General features: G+C 41.3%; 2 protein-coding genes across 4 annotated transcripts in view; one reads left to right on the top strand and one right to left on the bottom strand.

The window, feature by feature from the left end:
• STXBP3 (syntaxin binding protein 3) overlaps positions 1–2,191 on the bottom strand; it is a 47,192-nt gene extending 45,001 nt beyond the window's left edge. For 2 of the 3 annotated variants that reach the window (XM_006025645.3, XM_006025647.3), the window contains exon 1: positions 2,081–2,191. In XM_006025645.3, the coding sequence (XP_006025707.1) occupies positions 2,081–2,138 (58 nt within the window). In that variant the 5' untranslated portion in view covers positions 2,139–2,191. The remainder of the gene's footprint in view (positions 1–2,080) is intronic. The other variant, XM_025206489.1, reaches the window with a different exon arrangement.
• A 96-nt stretch (positions 2,192–2,287) lies between these two features.
• FNDC7 (fibronectin type III domain containing 7) overlaps positions 2,288–20,263 on the top strand; it is a 29,897-nt gene continuing 11,921 nt past the window's right edge. Inside the window, exons 1-11 of the mRNA XM_006025644.3 lie at positions 2,288–2,490; positions 3,460–3,478; positions 5,609–5,866; positions 7,065–7,319; positions 8,701–8,961; positions 9,478–9,735; positions 14,714–14,968; positions 16,079–16,336; positions 17,171–17,425; positions 18,301–18,555; positions 19,215–19,475. Of these exons, the coding sequence (XP_006025706.2) occupies positions 2,428–2,490; positions 3,460–3,478; positions 5,609–5,866; positions 7,065–7,319; positions 8,701–8,961; positions 9,478–9,735; positions 14,714–14,968; positions 16,079–16,336; positions 17,171–17,425; positions 18,301–18,555; positions 19,215–19,475 (2,398 nt within the window). The 5' untranslated portion in view covers positions 2,288–2,427. The remainder of the gene's footprint in view (positions 2,491–3,459; positions 3,479–5,608; positions 5,867–7,064; positions 7,320–8,700; positions 8,962–9,477; positions 9,736–14,713; positions 14,969–16,078; positions 16,337–17,170; positions 17,426–18,300; positions 18,556–19,214; positions 19,476–20,263) is intronic.

Raw genomic sequence — 20,263 nt, 5'->3', positions numbered from 1 at the left:
TCCCAAATGCCACTGTGAAGATTCGCTGCAGTACAAAAAGAAAATCCCTACAACTCTCACACTGTTAGTTATGACATATCACCCTTCTCTGGAACCTGCATGGCAAATCCTCAAAAAAACTTGCAATCCATACTAGAAAAAGGCGCAATTCTTAAAGAGCTCTTTCCAGAACCACCCATCCTAGCCTTTAAACAAGCCCCTAACACCTCATCACCAGAAGCAAACTCCCTATGGCCCAAACCACACCAAATGGATCCAGACCGTGCCAGAACAAGAAATGCAAAAATTGCCAACACATCTCCACCACCCCCACAACAGAACCATCACCATTCCTGGATCTTACACCTGCACCTCCATAAATGTTACATATCTCATCCAGTACACTAAATGCCCTGATGGAAAATATGCAGGAGAAACCAAACAACAACTGTGCACCAAAATGAACACACTGAAAATCTATCCGAAGACAAGAATACCCAACTACCTATGGGTGCACATTTCTCACAAGACAGCCACTTTCTCTCTGATCTCTCAGTTCTAATCCTCAAAGGAAACCTACAAAACACATTTGGTAAACGAGCCTACAAACTTCACTTCATAAGTCTACTGGATACAAAAAATCATAGACTTAATATAGACATTGGATTTATGACACATTACAACCTGCCTGATCTGACTCACCAGGTACCTGCCTAACCTCACCTTGTACACTTTTCTTTTCCCCCACTCCTTTCTCCCCTCTGTCTTCCTTATTTCCAGCTATTTCTTTTTTCACAGACAGCCTCTTTTCTACCTTGAATTACCACCACTGTAGCGTCTCCCTTACTCACCTGCTTTTTCCCCCCTTCCTTCCCTGCATTACCTTTTGTCATTCTAATTTCTACATATTTAGATTCTCCCTGACATCCTGTCACACTTTTAGCATCTCTCATTCCTTGGAGTCTCAGAACAGCAGAGACTTCCTATACCTTAAGGCGGGTGACTGTACCTAAAAGCTTGCTATGAACTTCCTCCCCCCCCACCCCCCCAACCTCATTCGGTCTAAAGGACAGCACCATCTACTCAAAAAATCCTTGCCTGCCTATGTCCTTAAACCAACACAGCTACAACCAAACACCCAACAGAATTACTCTGTTTCACTCTCAGGACACTGAATAATGAAATGGTGAGAAAGCAACCAGTCTCTTATGTGAGAGGTTCCCGACCCCTGGGCCGGGTACTGAGCCGTGAAGGGGTTGGCTGCCAGACTGGAAGCCCAGAAGTGAGCAGCATACTGTGGACCAGCAACCAACCCTTTTTTACACTGAGTCTACAAAAAGGTTGGCTGCCACTGCTAGTCTGCATGTCCGTGGTCACTTCTGGTCCGCAGCATAAAAAGGTTGGGAACCACTGTCTTACATGAGAGAAAGCAGCCAGTCTCTTAAAACATTTGCTTTACTGCTTTTGGGTAAAAGCTGTGAGCAGCACTTAGACTAAGAAAGAGTACACCACAGTTATACAGGCAAAGTTATTTGTGCAGCCATAGTGCCCAAAGAAAAGACTGCTTTCTGCAGAAATTCATTCCCTGACATCCTGCACAGAAAAGCTTCCTCCTCCCTTGTGGTGGTGAATGACTGAACGTTTCAGGTGCGAGGAAGTATCCCCAGCCCCTGGTGTCTAAGCCTAGGGATCAGCGCTCCCTGAGGGTAGAGCTAACAGACAGCAGGTCATGCCAGTCCTGGCCTTACCACCGTCGGTATTTCCCATCATCTAAAACGCCACAGGCCACTTGTGCCCCACCCCACAGCCAAGTGCTACGCTCGTTCGGTTTTATTTTGCTGGTTTAGGGGCTCCCCGGGGAGCCGCTCCGGCCCCTACCCGACCAGGCCGTCTCGCCAGGTCTCTGCTGCGGAGGGGGCAGGCGGGCGCGTACGGACCGCACCCGGCAACTACAGCGGGAACAGGCAAGCCCGGGGGAGCGGGCGCGGGACCCCCGGGCTCGCAGGGAGGGGGCGGCGGTGCCTGCCCCAGGGCCGCAGGCAGACGCGGCGCAGCAGGGCCGGGCGCTACAGAGAAGGAGGCCCCGGCCCCGCGCACTTACGGTGCCACACCAGGCTCTGCAACCCGCGCTCCCCGGCCACAGCCCCCGTCGGCGCCATCTTGCTGCCTCAACTCCGCCCTCAATACACGTCACACCGCGCTCACGTCACCCAGCTCTTACCCCCCCTCCGCTCCGATAAGTCAGAGGAACGCCCCGCCCCGTTCCCTCCCCGCGAGGCCCGGCGGGGGGCGGGGCCTGGGACTGTGGTGTGCGGGAGGTTGCGCTCTGCCGGTGGCAGTGCCCGGGGTACCCCCAAAGGAGCCAGCTGCGCCCTGGGGATGCCCGTGGGGAGCAGGAGCCGTCGCTGAGCCCGTCCGTGCCTGCCGCGGCGAGGCGGCGCCCCCAGGATGGGCGGCAGAAGACATGAATCCGTCCTGTATCCTGCCCTCGCCTTCGCCAGCTTGGCGGCGGTAAGCTCCCGTCCCGCCTATCTGCCCGCCCGCTGGGGTGAAACAACCCCCCGGTCTGTTCTTGGTCAGGGGCAGGGTCCTGTCAAGGACCCGTTCCCTCCGCTCTCGTCCCGAGCCCCGCCGCGTGCTGAAGGACTCAAAACTCGAGGCAGAGGTGCTGTCTTTTATTAGACCGACTAGGCATTTGCTCCAAAAATAATCTTTATTTGCAAGCTTTACGGGCACAGGGACCCTTCATCATCTCCTATACCTGTGCCCAAAAGTTTGCAAATAAAGACTTTTTTTTGTTGCGAATATCTAGTTGGTCTAATAAAAGATAGCACCCCTGCCATGACTTTTGATTATTTTTGCCTCTCGATCAATACGGCTACAACCTGGATACCTGCCATTTACTCTGATTTTTTGCCGGATCCCTGTAACAGACCCGGGTAGCAGGGAGGAGATGGGGTGGAAAATGTTCTGCTTGTGTAACACAAGGTCTTTTGAAGTCTGTCAGCACCTCCAAGCTTTCCCTTTCTGGATCAATAGGCAGATTCAGAGAGGAAATTAAATGGGAATGTGATCTGCATACCTATGCTGCATCCCACTGACTTGCCAATTCACCTTCCACAAGCTTGCCAATGCTTGAATGTACTGAGTAAAGAAGTAATCAGAACTCTTGGGGAGGCGATACCTTTTATTAGATCAACTAAAAAAAATTGCAAATATATAATTATTTTGCAACTATCTAGTTGGTCTAATAAAACATAGCTCCTCCCCAAGAGTTCTGATTACTTTTGCCTGTAGACCAACACAGCTACAACCTGTATCCCTGAGTAAAGAAGCAAACCAGTACAGGAATAAGTTGTCTGCTTAAAATTATAATATTTAAAGAGCTCGGGGTTGTGACATCTAGAAATGAAAGGTGTTGTGTTTTCCCAAAACCAAGTATTTTGCCTTGTTTCTAATCTTCTAAATCTTCCTTTTCAGGTCATTTCAGCTAACACAGGTAATGCCTCAAAAAGGTGATTTCCGTTACCAGCTTTTTTTTTTTTTTTTTTTTTTTAAATGGACAGCGAGAAAACGTAAAAAGTTCCTATTGTTGATGCAAATTGACTTTTAAGTTTGAATAAATTTGTAAATGAAAATGCTAACTACATTTGATGGGCCTGGTTTTATTTGAAATAAAAATGTATGTTTCTTTCTACAGCAAAAAAAATTTAGATGGTAGTTTTGGAAAAATAATTCCCTATGCTATTTTACCTCCCCACAAGCTTTCTGTCTTATTGCTTACAGTCTGAGTTTGAAGCTTATCAAAGATGGAACTCAGCTTGCATTGAACAATGTCTTCTTAGGAAATATCCAGTATCTATATAGCCTTGCTACTGTCAACTGCAGATTGCTTAGTGTCTGCTCAGTTTGTGATACGTATTTTTTTCTCTTGAACTACAACTTTTGATTCTGTTTTGTATAATATTAAAACTAAACATGCAACACAAATCACCTTTTCTTTTCTTCAGTCTCGTATTCTTTGTGTGCCCAGAACTCCTCTTGGCTTGAGTGCATATTTTGATTGAAGCATGAATGCAGGATTGAGCTCTGAGAAGAATCCATTTAGTGTATATTGTAGAAATATTATATTACAGTCTTCTAAAATTCTAAATATGACAGTTTAACAACGTGACTACAGTATTTGGGTAGTTATAGTATATTGCATTTTTCTGTCAAATTGTTAGAAATCTCATTTGACTCCATAAACCCTTCATGGTTGAAACACTTCTTGAAATCACAGGGATTTTCATTCACTGAGAAGTGCAGGATTGGCCCAGTATTTGCAGTATTACAAAAGCTGAAATATAAGTAAAAGCAGTACTGACAACCTCAAATATTAAAAAAGAATGAGAGTCAGTCCCTGCAAAATAATGAAATTACATAAGAATCACAACATTAGCAAAATACATTTTGTCTCTCCTTTATTTTGCCATCTCATTTTTAAGCTTTTCAGAATAAATTAAGGTCACATACTTGTTTTTGTTCCACAATCAGGGGGGCTAGAAAGTCACCTTTTTAATGGAAGTGAGGTTTTTTTTCAGGTATTCATGAAGTGCCAACATTTGGATCTTTTTAAGACAGACCGTTATCCCAGACTCACAATAATCTTTGGGACTTGGCAACATAGTATCACTACAGGATTTCATGGCTTAGAAAAATTGATAGAAAAAATCTAGTTCCATTTTCTTTTAATGCAAACTTTAATTTTCAAAAGATTTTTAAGTACCCAGGTGAAATGCGTCATATCATGAGTGTCAGATATGGTCTGCGAGCCAGATCCAGCCCATGGTGCTGCTTCATCCAGCCTGCTAAGCTACCAGTGGGCCAAAGAATTTGATGGTGTGCCTTGCAGTGGGCAGGGCCTGCCACAGAATCCCATTCCCCTGTGAACATGACTCTTGGAAGCAAAGGGGTGAATGATGGCTGTGCCAACACAGCTCCACTCACCTTGTGGCTGCTTGCCCACCAATGCTTGTGCCACCTATCACAGCAAGCAGTTACCTAGCCCACAATTGCTTGTCCCACTGCCACAACTGCATGTGCTGCTGCCCCCATCACCAACAGCCCCACAGATCTAATCAACCAAGATGCCCCACAGCCTGGATCTGGCCCAGAGTACAGGGTGAATTGTTCACCCCTGCTTTAGAGGGATTGACTTCCAGAAGTTCTGAATGCCTGCCATCTGAAGATGAGGCTAAGTCCAGGTTATCAGGCTTATAAAGTGGGGTTGCCAACCCTCAAGGTTTGCCCTGGAGTCTCCAGGAATTAGATACAAATCTCCAGGAGACTGCTGGGAGTCACCCGAGAGAGAAATGATAGGGCATTCATTAAAATAAATATTAAATGTTGAATCCAATTTATACAGTACTCCCATGGGTTTTTTAAATGTAATGGTAATGTGCATTTGCCTTCTTGACGTAAAGTTTACACACCGTAATTAATTTAATTATGTTGTGATGAAACCTCCTAGAATAGACTTAAACAGAGTTGGCAACCCTATTACAAAGCACATCCAAAAACTTTGCTTAGTAGTATGTTTCAGATTTGAAAGATTAACATGTTTTTCTGGGCTTGGCGTTTTTTGCAGGCTTTTCTATATCCATTTATGATGTGACATCAAGAAGTGTTTATCTCAGATGGCCGAAGTTTTCAGGAGCTGTTTCTTACAGGGTAACAGCAAGCCCTGTGAACGTAGTGTGCCATTCTGTAATGGTTCATTTCAGTGATGTTACTCTTATAGGCATCCTAACTCCACTAACCCCCAATACTATCCACACTGTGAAAGTGGAAGCAATTGATGAGAATGGAATTATCCTGGCTGAAGCACAGACTATGCAGTTAACAGGTTAGTATGGGATGGCTTGCTCAGCAAAATCTCCATTGCCTTCAACACAGCCAGGACTTCACCCACTATATGTTGTTATACTTCTAGCTCCTCCCCCTGCTGAGATGTATGGACATTTTCCCACTGATTTCACTTTCCTCTCTTCTTTTTTGTGTATGTGTGTTTGCACGTATACCTTGCATGCCATACATTTCTTCCCAGCCAATCAAAGCACAACTTTTGAAATCATCCATCATGATTTTAATTGAAAACTAATATGGTATGAGTGAGGACTCAGTGAGGACTGTGAAAAGTTTACATTGTATTCCCATTTAGAATTTATGTACTGTTGAAGTTAATTATGGGTATGGTATAAGAACTTCTGTAGACAGATCTCCTATTTTCTCTGTTTAATTACAGAAATTTATTTAGAAAACAATCTGTTGAAAATTCCTTATAAAATTATTCGACTTGAAAAACTTTGGAAATACTTTTTTTTCCAGAAGATTTTTTTCTTACTGGGGGATTTAGTACAATAAAGTTTACATTGATTTTCCCCTTGAAGTTTTAAATGAAATCTACCCATTTTTACTCCCTACTTAGCTCAGGCATGTCAGAAATGGCACAATATGCTGATGTTCTGTATATCAAAAACCTATTCCTGCAAGCCCCCTGAGAACAAAGCTCCTTTATGTTTTGTATAAGAAATTTCTGCATGGAAGGCTTGCCAAATTAGTTATTGGGTAAATTGTATTTTAATTTTATGAGGCAAGGCTTTTTGTAATATCTTCTGATGGACCAACTGTACAGCTCGGAGAAAGACTGAACAAGCTTCAAGCCATCTAGTGTCACTTCTTAGGTCAGAACAGTTCTCCCAATTACACAATTGATGCAATAAACCCAATAAACCTTCTTTTATACGTTTCCTGAACCATGGTAGCAACAACACTAAAACCCTGTTATATTTACAGCCCTAAGGAATTTTTTTCATTGCTTGCTGCATTATGGATGCTTAAGGACCCAGTCTCACTTCCTTGCATGAAAGTCAGCAGTTATATTTTTGATATTAGTTAAATGTACTGTTTGACTTAAAGAAATTAAAACAAAAGTGTCTAAGAAGATGGAGACACGTGCTGACTACTTCTGATTATGCCTCTGGAATGCTTGAAGACTATGGCTTTTTAAAAGTTTAACATACCTGTTGGTTTTTTAATTTTAGCTCCCGAGATGCCCATTATTGATCAAGCTTATTCAAAACTGAGCAACAGTATCACAGTGGAATGGACAGCTGTCCCTGGGGCTACCAGTTATCTGCTAACTGCACAAGATGGGGAGTCTTTTATTGAAACGATTATCACAAATTCCCCAGGCACAGTGACAGGGTTGAAGGCTGCTACACTGTACAAAATCACCATCAGATCTATAAACTCTGGAGGAAAGAGCCAGCCTTCACCTTCAAGAAAGGCAAAGACAGGTAACTTTTATTTTATCTAGAAAACTGTAATATTGTAATGCAAAATGTATATTCTGTAACACTTTCTAACCAATTCTTATAAAAGTCTGGTAGGGAATATTAAAACAACTAATTTGTACTGATAATGATTAGTAAAATCTTGTATTTAAATCTTCCTGTAAGTGCCACCATTGTAGTAGTTGAGGAATATTATATGAGTATAGATGTGACAGATTAATGAGTATTATCTTGGATTGTATTGCCAGCTCTGCTTTTGTACTTTGTCTGTTCTTTAATTTCTCATTTGTAATGTGGACAATAACACTAACTTGCAGTAGTCTTACAAGTCATTGTTTTAAAAGAGCTCTTACAGCCTTGAAAGAAGGTACTATGGAAGTGAAAAGCAGATGTAGAGCCATATGTGTAGTTATGCTACCCAGGTAATAGATTGCAGGTGATAATTTACAGTGCTATATGCATTTATCATTGTACAGTTTTCAGATTCCCAAAATGCTCCTGATCATTGGCTCACACGAACAAGATACAGGCCTTGACCAAAGTCTCATATTTAATTTTGTATCAAGGCTAAAAAATCTAGAATTCTAGATCTGGAATTCATACATTTAGGAAGAAGAAATTTTCAGTTTTCCTGTAGGATGCAGCAGTGATATTTGAACCTTAAAATGAGGACATGATTAATAGAATGATGCTGGGTTAATTTTAGAGATTTCAGAAGTGTATTAATTATACTTTTTTTTCCACAGCTTGGATAGTTAGTCTTTGGACTTTGGTTTTATGGTCAGAAGACAGTGAAAATACAGTCTTAAAGATATTGAAAGCTCTCTACAGCATTAAAAATATGTATGGCAGATATAATATGAGGTGCCATGGTATAAAGATTTTATTGGAACCCATGGGCTGACTTGCATAATTTACACGTGACTTTGTGGGCATAAGTCTAAAACCTTTACAATGTATTCTCTCTGTTTTGTGACTCTAAACACTTGGATTTGCTTTCCAGTTAATACATATACTGACCCTTAAGAGTGGAAGGATAGGGAAGCAATGGAAAGGAAGGCCTAAGGTAATCAGAAGATATAACGAGTTCTAATTTATCATTCCCCTCCTTCAGTTGCTTCTTTTGTTGTGCTTGTCATCCTTTCACTGTTTGGTGTGTTGGCCATTCTGCCAGCCTACAAAATAATCCACTGGTACAAAATAAGCTACCTTGCCTCTTTATTCTTTGACCAATTTATACTGTGGTTTGTGTCACTACTGAATTTTGTCCTTACTCTCAAGGCATGTGACTCTTTAACCCTGTCTGACGTTATCACATTTAGCTTTTGAACAGTATTGCTCTTTATGGAAATCCCAGTAGTGAATGTAGATTTGTCATCGACAGTCCTGGCTGCTCCAGTTCTGTCTGCAAGTTCCCCAAGTTATGACTCCATCGTGGTGAGCTGGAGAGCTGTACATATGGCAGTTGGATTCTCTGTGTCCATAATGAGATCAGATGGCTTGGGCAATATGGTGAAAGAGAATACTACCAATACCTCGTTGGTGTTTACCAGTCTAGATTCAGGAACTCTCTATACCATCAAAGCTCATGCCTGGAATGTCAATGGAATACCTGGAGATGATTTCATATACAACCAAAGAACAAGTAAGTATTATTTAATTTTTAGTGTAAAAGCACAATTTAAAAATATTTATAGTTGTATTTGCGTTTGCATTTCTAACAGACCACATAGGGGGAGATCCTGAATTGGTATAAATTATCCTTGCTCTATTTCTAAGCTCATGAAATAGAGGGCAACCTAAAGGACAAAGGTTAAATCATATCAAGTTTACTCAGGCAAAGGTACCATTAACGCCAGTTAAAGTTGTGCCTGATTGAGGTCCATATTAAAACTACAGGAGGAATTTAGGATTTCTTCATTAGTGAATAGCAAATACTAATGTAAATACTGAGACTTCAACAGATCAGTGAGAAAGTAGAGTCGCCTTGAAAATAATTCCATGTAAATATGATCTGAGTAAATTAGGTAGGCAAGATCCAAGCCACAAAAGCTGCACTTCCTAGAGCTTGGGGATATTTGTATCCAGGGGTCTGGTTAAGGATTACTTCTGTCAATGGCCATATGCTAAGTGTATAAACAATTGTTCTTAACTAATGCAGGTCCTCAAGCACCAGCAGATGTTCAAGTAGTTTTTGATAGTGGAGCTCTGAAGGCCATTATTTCTTGGACTCCAAAAGAGGGAAACTTCAATTATAGTGTGACGGCGTCCAACAGAGCCTCCAAACTGAATTGTGTCACATCCTCCACTTCCTGCTCCATTGCCTCCCTCCACTGTGGATCCGTGTACTCTATTTGTGTCATAGCAAGCAATGATGCTGGGTCCAGTAAGCCTACAGATTCAGTGAGCCTTAAAACTGGTAAGAAAAATATGGTGCTTGTGATACTGTTTCTCTTGTGCTTATGTTTTAATGTCAGCTCTAGAATTCACAAAAAAGAAAGATTAATAATAATTAAAGGTCTAAATGAAAATAATTTCTGTAGTCTTCTATAACCTTCTATAGGGAGAATAAATCAAATAGGAGAAGAAATCAAGAGTTACCTTTTATTAAATTCCCATAGTACTAAGTATATTACAAGAATTTGCTACCATAATTATCAGGATATTTAAGAATGATTAAGTACCATGAGTGTGTGTTCCTCATATAATATGTTCATATAATAACTTATTTAACCTTATTTAAAAAGACTTACTAATACATAATTACACTACCTTGTCAAAATACTGGCATTGCAATATTCGTTTAAGTGCTAGTATTGCCAGGAGGCAGTGCTGGGAATGCTGCTTCCTGGCTGTGTTCCTGACAACAATGAAACAGCTTTTCAGTGCTGTTTATTTCATTAAAAAATATTTTTAAAGAAATTGAGCTGTATATTTATTCTGGAACATCAGGGTAAAATAGTTCCCTTGAAATCAAGAAAGTGACCGAACAAAATTGCCCCTCCTGGTTTCATAGCTCTTCAGTTATTTAAAAAAAATACTTGTGAAAGTTTGGAGAAACTCACACTGAGCCAATTTAACATTTCCAAGTGATACATGTTGCACCTTTCAGCATCATCCTACTTACTACAACCCCTACCCCCTGGGGAATTCTTTGTTACAGAAATACTGACCATAGCTTTATCCACCCCTCAACCCACCAGGATTGTGATAGGAAAAGTTAGCTCTTGAAGACCTCTGAGGTAGGGGAGAGCACCACCTCCCTTGGAAGCCCATTCCAGATACTGGCAACCCTAACTGTGAAGAAGTTCTTTCTAATGTCCAAACTAAATCTGCTCTCCATCAATTTGTGGCCATTGTCCCTAGTTACTCCAGGGGGTGCCTAGTAAATAGAGCATCTCCTATTCCCTGCTGCCCTCCCCTGATGAATTTATAGGCAGCCTCAAGATCACCTCTCAGCCTTCTCTTGTGAAGGCTGAGGAGATCTAGGTCCCTCAGTCTCTCCTCATAGGGCCTTGCCTACAGGACTCTGACCATATGAGTGGCCCTCCTCTGAACCCTCTCAAGATTCTCCACATCGCTCTTGAAGTGTGGTGCCCAAAACTGGATGCAGTACTCCAACTGTGGATTGACCAGTGCCGCGTAGAGGGGAAGCATCACTTCCCTGGACCTGTTCATCATGCATCTGGTAATGCATGATAAAGTGCAGTTAGCCTTGTTGATCACTTTGTCACATTGATGACTCATGTTCACCTTGGAGTCAATTGGCTCCAAGATCCCTTTCTGCTGCTGTGCCGCTGAGGTCATCCCCCAGCCTGTAAGTGTGTTGGTGGGTCTTTTTGCCCAGGTGCAGCACTTTGCACTTGTCTTTGTTGAACTACATCCTATTTCATTCTGCCCATTTTTCCAGCCTGTCCAGAGCTGCCTGGATCTGTCCCCTACCCTCGAGTGTGTTCACTTTGCCCCATAGTTTGGTATCATCTGCAAATTTGGACAGAGTGCTGTCCGCACCTTCGTCCAAGTCTCTGATGAAGACATTGAATAGCACCGGTCCAAGGACCGAGCCTTGTGGGACTCCACTGCCTGCATCTTTCCAGGTTGATATTGATCCATCCACCACCACCGCTCTCTGGGTGCGACCCCCTAAGCCAATTTGCCACCCACCTGACCGTGTAATCATCTACGTCGCAGCCTGTCAGTTGATTTATGAGAACGGAATGTGATACCGTATCAAAGGCCTTCTTAAAGTCTAGGTAGATGACATCTACCTTGACTCCTGCATCTAAGCATTTTGTGACCTGGTCATAAAAAGGAACAAGGTTAGTCAGGCAGGATCTACTTGCAGTGAATCCGTGCTAATTTTCTTTCAGCATTATTTCCCCTGCTGGGCTCCCACAAATGTGATCCTTAATGATTTTTTCCATAGTTTTCCTAAGGACAGAGGTGAGACTAACTGGCCTATAGTTTTCCGGTTCCTCTCTCCTCCCCTTCTTGAAAATAGGGACCACACTGGCCCTTTTCCAGTCCTGAGACCTGACCAGAGCACCATGAGCGCTTGAACAGCCATGCCAGTGGCTCTGCTATGATACTAGCTAATTCCTTCAGCACCCTTGGATGAAGTTCATCTGGGTCCACTGATTTGAACACATCCAGCGCCTCAAAGTGCCCCTTCACTAAGTCTGCACTAACAGTTGGTGGGCTGGTGTCCCTCCTGTGTCTATCCCTCCTGCTTTGGCCTTCCTGACTGATTCCCTGTGAGTGGGAGCCAGGGAGGTATATTCCTCCTTGGTAGCTACCCCCTGTTTCCACAGCCTCTTTCTTTGCCCTTAGGATTTCCTGCACTTCTCTGTTCAGCCAAGAGAGCTTCTTGGCCCCTTTGCCCCCTTTTATGTGCAATGGGATTGTCTCCTTTTGCGCCCATAGGATCGCTCCCTTGAGGAACAGCCACCCTTCCTGGACCCCCATTTCACCAATGCTCTTGAGCTTTAACACCTCACTAACTAATATCCTAAGCACACTGAAGTTAGCCTTTCTGAAGTTTAGCACTTCAGCCCTGCTGGTTAGTTTACCTACCCTTTGCCAGATAGTGAATTCAATCAATCAATGGTCACTATCCCCTAGGTTACCTTGTACCTGCAGATTCCCCCTCAGTGGGTGTCCTTGGTACCCCTTTGTCCTGATGTCTGTTGGGTCCCTTAGTGCTTACCTGGGCTGATCCAGTGCATTGCTCGTGACTCACTGATCCTAGGTTCTCCTTATCCTCTGCTTCCCCGTCCCCCAATGAACCTAGTTTAAAGCCCTTCAGAAGAGATTAGCCAACCTGCAAGAGAACAGACTCTTACCTTTAGAAGAGAGATGAAGACCATCTTGTCCCAGGATGCCCCTCTCATGGAAGTGTGGATTGTGGTTGTAGAAGCCAAAACCTGCATGATGGCACAAACTCCGGAGCTGGAGGTTGACTTCTCTGATGCAGGCGTCCTGATGCTGATGGCGACTGCTGACCAGAAGGATGGATGAGAACTTCCTAAGCCTGGCCCTCAGAGCCCCGTAGTCACTCATGATGCGATCCGGACTACTCCTGGCCGCATCATTCATGCCCACATGGATGAGGACCATGGGATAGTAATCAGAGGGTTGGATGAGGTTGGGAATCCTCTCAGTGATGTCCCGGATCCTGGCTCTAGGTAGGCAGCAAATCTCCCATGCCATGGGATCCAGTTGATCGATAGGCCCCTCTGTGCCTCTCAGGAGGGAATCGCCCATCATGATGACCCAGCATCTCTTCCACCAGCTGCTCAGTTGTCATTCAGCCTGCTTGGTGTTTGTTGTGGACATGTCTTCCCCTGTGGCTTCCTCTGCTGCATCATCCTCTAGTGCTGCCAGAGTTTTGTATCTGTTCCCCAGTTGTGTTGGGGAAGCAGTCACAGCCGCACACTGTCTAGCTCTGGAGGTGACCATCCTCCATTCAGCTGTCTTGGGACTCTCCCGTGATGCGCCAGGTGTCTGGTCCTGCAGAGAATGAAAATATCCATCAATCTTATCTTCTGTAGCCCTGATCCCCCACAGCCTGCTCACCTCTGCCTGGAGTCCCCTCACCTGTCCCTCCAGGCCTCAATCTGGGCACAGGCAAGGGAACCCCCGGCCCTCATGCTACCCCCAGGCTTCAGAGGTCCCACCAGGCCAACCCCTGCAGACAGGGGCCAGGGCACTGCTGACCCATCCAAGGGGCCTGTCTGGGTGGAGACCTCACAGGAGCTCTGGACCAGAATGAATGATAGATTTATGGTAAAGGCCTTTTGTTACTTATGCAGACTTACTCCATGACCATAGGCAAGTCACTTAGCCATGTTTCTGACTCAGTTTCAACAATTATAGAATCATAATGTTGCTGCTTCCCTACTGTAGCCTATTCTCAAGGGTTGTCCATGAGGTTTAATAAGAGAGTATTTTTATTTGTTCGTTTGTTTTTTGAATATGGAATGCTTCACGAATTGGCGTGTCATCCTTGTGCATCCTTAGAAAAGTACATTGAAATTCTTTAAAGCAAGTTGCTGTTGAAATAGAAAATACCATACAGTTCAACCAATCTTCACAATTCTGGTGTCTAATAATACTGTTATTTCTCTCCTCAATCACTTTTAAATCAGAGAACATATATGCCTATGTATTTATTTGTACAGTGCCTAGCATAATGGAGGTATGATATACACTGGGACATCCAGGGGTTACCATGGATACGAATGACAATGGTGATTATAATGGTCAAACATCTTTCCAGTTAAAGCAGCACCATTGCATCAAAATGCTGGTTGTGATAAAGACCTTTAAAGCAGAAAGGGAAAGCAGAAGAGTTATTAAGTCAATTACCAGTATGGTTCTCATTTATATGTGCTATTTTGGAATGCCACCATAGAATTTCAATCTATAAGGGTTTCTCATGTAAAGGTTTTCACATTCCAACTGCTTTCAGCCCATTCAAACCTACAATTTCCTGTCATAAGACATGACACTTTTTAAATTTAAATATTTGATGCCTGTGCTATTATTTATATGTGGACTTTAAGCCATACAAGATCTTTCTTATGCACGTGACTGCAGTAGCATGTACTTTGTTCTGTTTAAAATACATAAACGATGCATTCTGTACTCAATATGCATTTACCTTCTGAAAGTAACATTTTAATGTAACCACACGTTATTGTTGCACCTTTTTAAAAATCCAGATAAGTTGTTCTTTTCTCACTTGGGCGTGTTTCAGCTATCCAAGCCAAACATGCCAAACTCTAAATACGCTTGTGTTTTTGCATAGTAAAAGTGTTTATTTAAATAAATTCTGCAAATACAATAATAAGTTCTGTCCCTCTCCCTTTGTTTTTGTTTTAAATCTGGTTTTCCAGTCCCTTGTGCACCAGGAAGTATAACAATTGAAGAGGATGATCCTGGTAACCTGTCAGTGTCCTGGTCTAATGTAGATCTTGGTGAATATTATGTAGTTTTTGTGAAAAGTGATGATGGCTTGGAGGTACATTGCAACACATCTCATACCCAGTGCCACTTCCAGTCAGACTGCGGTTTCATGTATTTCATTAGTGTTTTTGCATACAACAAAGCAGGGCAGAGTCCCTCAGGTGAAGTACTCAATTATACTACTGGTAAGTAGCAATTTATTTATTCATTTGCATTTGATTGAATTCTTTCTTTTTTTTTTAATCCTGAATAAAAGCTGACCATTTCTGATCAAACATTTAAAAAAAAATGACAGAGGATGTTACATTTATGCCAGAACATTTCAGTTTTAGAGGCTTCTGCAGTACCTCATGGAAGTTAATATTTGGTACAGCTGCTGTTTGCATCTAGAAACCTGGGCTCCTATGATGCAGCACAGTCTCCCTTCTGGGCCACCATGGTACATCATGGAAAATGTAGGCTGCCTAGGGAACCTGGACTATCTAGCAGAATGGGGGCATGAGACATTGCAGCAGAATTCCCCAAACCAAACACTTCAGGTTTCTTGGGTGTGTCTGTTTTTAACAATGAGTTATAGTTCTCTATGGAAAGCAAGCACTCTTTACAACAAACTGTGTAATTGAAAGACAATTTTCTGCTGAAAAAAGTGAAGGAAAATGTTTGGCCATTTGACCACCATCAAGATAAGGTGCATTTAGCAAATATACTAGAGGGTTCAATTTTAAACCACAATCAATGTTAACTTGAGTAGCCAATGTGTTAGTCAAGTGTGACAACACCAATTTATAAATTCTAAAATGTGTGAGCATTCTAAGATATTTTGATAAGTGAAGGGAATATAGTCTTATGGGTAATGTACAATACTGGGAGTCAAGAAACCTGAATTCTAGTTCAGGATGTGTCATAGCCTTGCTGTAAGTTCCCAAACTTCCATAAATTTCTGTTCTCCTTATCTGTAAAATAAGAAAATGCATAGATCATCAAGAACTTTTGAGGCTTAACTTGGCAATTACTAAATACTTCAGATCCTAAAATGGAAGGCACAATATGAGTATAAAGAGTTCTTTTCAGATTAGTAAATTATTACTGCAATCAAGACTCCAAATAGATGAAAGAATATTCTTTGCCCACAAGAGGATGTAAAATAGAATTTTCTGTGTTCAAATAAGGGACATGGAATTGATTCAAATAGATTTAGCTTCGGATGCATGAAAAATTCATCAGTGTGGGTGACATATGGCAATTTTTGATAATGAGGGCATAAATTAGTGTTGATGTTCTTTCTTTGTTTTTAGCACCGTGTTGCCCTAGTGACATTCATCCAGTGTTTGTGTCCAGCGATACAATTGAGATTGTTTGGTCTCCTGTCCGTGGTGCTGAAATGTATGAAACAAAAGCTGTTGATTGGACTGGTGTGGTACTTTGTAACGACACTGCTACAGTTTGCACTCTGTCTTCACTGCAGTGTAACACCCAATATAACATCACTGTTTATTCTTTCAGTGAAATCAGGGGTAGCAACACATCCTGTGCATCTAAATGTGTGTTAACAGGTACTTTGACTATTTTTCTTTCTTTATACAAGAAAAAATTAATTGGCTACCACAGATACGTAATATGATGACGATTCAGAATTATGAGATAGACAAGCATCATTTTCCAGTAAAAGCAACATCACCAAATGAGGACTAATGGTTCATGGTTTTAACAACATTTCTCTTTTTCCTTTCTGTTTCAAAGGTTTACATCACAACCAGTAATTTACTGAGGTTATGTTGCTTTAATGAAGATATTATATAATTTTTAACTGGAAATAGATATTTGTCCATCTTATCATATACTTTTGAATAATTTTGCTGCCTCAGAATGGAACCCAGGCAAAAAGACCAAGCGTTCAATAGGACCCTATGAACAATTATGATTTACATAAGAAATGAATAGTTAGCAATTTTATGATCCAGTTGCTAAGTAAGGTTGTTATAATGTCTAGTTGACAAAGAAAAGCAAATCTAGTATAAAGGGTTTTTTGTTGTTGTTGTTGTTGTTTTTTTAAAGGTGTATGTAGACTCCTAAATTTACAATCAGGCACCCAATTAAGTGGTTGGATTGAAAACTACTGAAGCCCTGCACTTTTAAAATCAGATTTATGATCACACTATGTATTTTGTGGAATTTAGCTGGTCAATTAATCAAGAGTTGTGTCTGTAATATTTATTTAAGATGTATGTGCTTGTAAACTGTTCCAAACTATTTTAATAGGTTACTAAATGAAATTGCCTCTGTCAAATAGCCACAATAATTCACAGTTGTTGACCACCATATACAATAAGAAGAGTTCTATATTGATAAATTCACGGCTTAAACCTGCTCAATATGAAATCTTTCAGCCCCATGCAGTCCTGAAATAACAAATATCTCAAAGGATGCGCTTTCCATAATTAGCGTGTACTGGCAGTCAAATAATGATGAAGCTACATATATTGTAACTGCCAGAGGAGAGGCTGGATTGTGGCATTGCACTAGTTCTGGGAATTCCTGCTCCATAACAAATCTTCCCTGTGGATCAGTCTTCTTTGTTAGTGTCGTGGCAAGTACAACAGTAGGACAAAGCTTACCTAGCTACAGCATCCCTTTCGAAACCGGTATGTGGCAATCAGTATGAAATGTAACTGAAAATATAAGCATTACCATGTATATAATTCTGATAGATATGTGTAGTTTTATGTCCATCTGTTTTTTTCACAGTGTATATATGTGTATTACTGTTTAATATGGAATGATATGACATCTGCCCAAGTGTGTGTGTGTGTGTGTGTGTGTGTGTGTGTGTGTGTGTGTGTGTGTGAGATAGGGGCCATGTTACTCTTTAGTGGCTACATTATACTGAGAAACCCTAATTAGAAGCACTTATATTTCATGGGTCACAGGGTTTCATAGCACACCATTTTTATGCAGTGCATGGCTTCCTTGTTAGCAATTAGATCTTTAATATAGGACTAAGAGAGACATTGGGATTTCAATGACTGGTTGTACTCACTTTGTTCCACTGAGCAGAACTCGCTCATAAAAATCTTCACATAGTAATCCAAGGATAATAGCTTTATCTCACTATGGAAAATTTTTTCTTGTGTTTGTCTGGTCTTATTAGTATATTATATTTGATCTACTTTAGCATGCTGAATGAAGATTAATATCTAACCACTTTGGTAATATTTGCCTAAAAATATGCATTCCTTCCACCCTTCTCCCCTTATTTATTTTTAAAGGACTGCTCCTAACATTGTACTTCTTCCTAATGTTCTCATCCAACTTTCATTGAATCAGCAGAAAGTCTGCCAGTGACTTTAACAAAGCCTGGACCAGGCCTAAAGGGCAATGAAAATATTTTAAAAATTGACAGTTTTTTAATTTAACATTATTTAAACTAAGTACGTCTAAAACAAAGATGTTGACAAAAGTGACTGCATATGATCTTAGCAGAAAAGTGTTGAATTTTCTTTCTTTGTTTTCTCTGAAGCTCCTTGTTGCCCTAATGATCTGACATTAACTCAACTGACGCAATCTGTAACAAATATCAGCTGGTCTGCTGGGACTGGTGCACAGACATATGTAACAGTACTGGAATCACCAAAAGGATGGGCCAGGTGCCACACTCTCCAAAACCAGTGTCTCCTGGGATGCATCACATGTGGCACCAACTATACAGTGTCTCTGAAAGCAATTAGTGAAACTGGCTTGACATCAGACTGCATGTATCAAGGCTATTCTTCCAGTATGTAAACAAAAAATGTGACGGAAAATAAAAGAAAGATACAGTATACTAAAACAAGTCTTAGTTTCATATTAAGGTTGTAACTGAGAGTAAACCAATAGTTAATACATTTACAAATCCCTATTTTTCATAGATGTAATGTCAGTGAAATTTAGACAAACTCGCTACAGCACTTAAATCCCTTGGTCTAGCTTCAGGGTTATGGGTAGATCATCTGTACACTGTGATTCCCTTTCTACACTGTGGAATGGGGCTACATACTAGATCCAAACAGCAGGAGCCAAGCAGAAGTTTGGAGATGGGAGAGGGATCACAGGTTCTGCAACAATCCAGCATCCAGTAAACTTGTTATGCTGGATGTGGAGCTTGTTATATTCCTTGTTACACTGGTTATGGAGCAATACTGACCAGATTTCCAATTCACAATTGTAAACAGGGCTGTATTCCAGCCCCACTCTGCTTGGAAATTTGGTGGGTCATTTTTATTCCCCTATTCCCCACTTGGTACAATTGCTCTGTCTTTGTAAATCTTTGTAGTCTAAATATAGGTACTGGAAAGTTTTCACTTCATCTGATAAAAACCTATTAAGAAAAATTTACAATTTCTTTCATAAAAGTGCATAAACTATTTATAGACATGTGTTTATTTTCCTTATTAGGTGCTTGCTGTCCTTTTGGAGTGAAATTATATAGATTGGGCAATAATGGTATCCGAATATACTGGAGGGCTTCTACAGGACTGATAAACTATACTACACATCTATATGGATCAAAAGGCAATTTCACCTGTACCCCTAAGTCTGGTTTGAGGTTTTGTGATGTCACTGAGATACCTTGTGGGGATATCTATACTGTGATGGTATCTCCAATTAGTGATAAGGGAACAAAGCCTCCATTCTGTCCTAAAAAGATATACTCAGGTAAAACATAGCTTATTGTTCTTTGAACTCTGTATACTTTGTTAAATGTATGCCAATATAATTTACAGAATATTTATATAGGACAGGGTTGTGTCAGAAAAAGGAGAAGGCAAAGAGATATCATGTAGCAAAAGTTTTCTGTTCTAATACTGGGTCCTCAAAGAGGCCATCCCAAAACCAGTTTGTGATCAGGCTTGCTAAGGAGCATTCTGGGAAGTCAAGGGCATGGTTTTTTCCTTGCCCTGTTTTCAAGATCATTGTAATTCTTTTTCTTAAGGTTTTTAAAAAACACATATTTTAATAATAAAAAAGTATTTTTTTTATTTAAAAAAAGCAGCCCTTTTGGGACCTATCCCTATATTAGCAAATTAAGGCTATGTGAACACTCATGGGGTGAAATTAAGGCCAATCTCAAGCACATACCTAAAGGCAGTTAAACCCAAAACACCTGCTCTTAGTGGTACTCAACCCCTAACCTGGAAGTTCTGCTAACTTCTTCATGTGAGGTGGAACACACTGCTGTTTGCTTCTTAGTGTACCCTTTTCTGTTGTCTTTGGGACTTTCCTCACCCTGCAGACTTAAAGCACAGGAAATCCTTCTGGGGTGAGAGCATATAGACTGGGCAATAATGGTATCCAACAATCCTACAATTCCCTTTTCTTGTCTTCCCATTCTTCTGCATCCTCCACCTTACAATCATAGATTCATAGATTCATAGATGCTAGGGTCGGAAGGGACCTCAATAGATCATCGAGTCCGACCCCCTGCATAAGCAGGAAAGAGGGCC

This window comes from Alligator sinensis, unplaced genomic scaffold, assembly GCF_000455745.1.
Source record: "Alligator sinensis unplaced genomic scaffold, ASM45574v1 scaffold535_1, whole genome shotgun sequence".
NCBI classification, from domain to species: Eukaryota; Metazoa; Chordata; order Crocodylia; family Alligatoridae; genus Alligator; species Alligator sinensis.
Note: the sequence above shows the minus strand (reverse complement) of the source record. Positions and strands in the feature narration are given on the sequence as shown.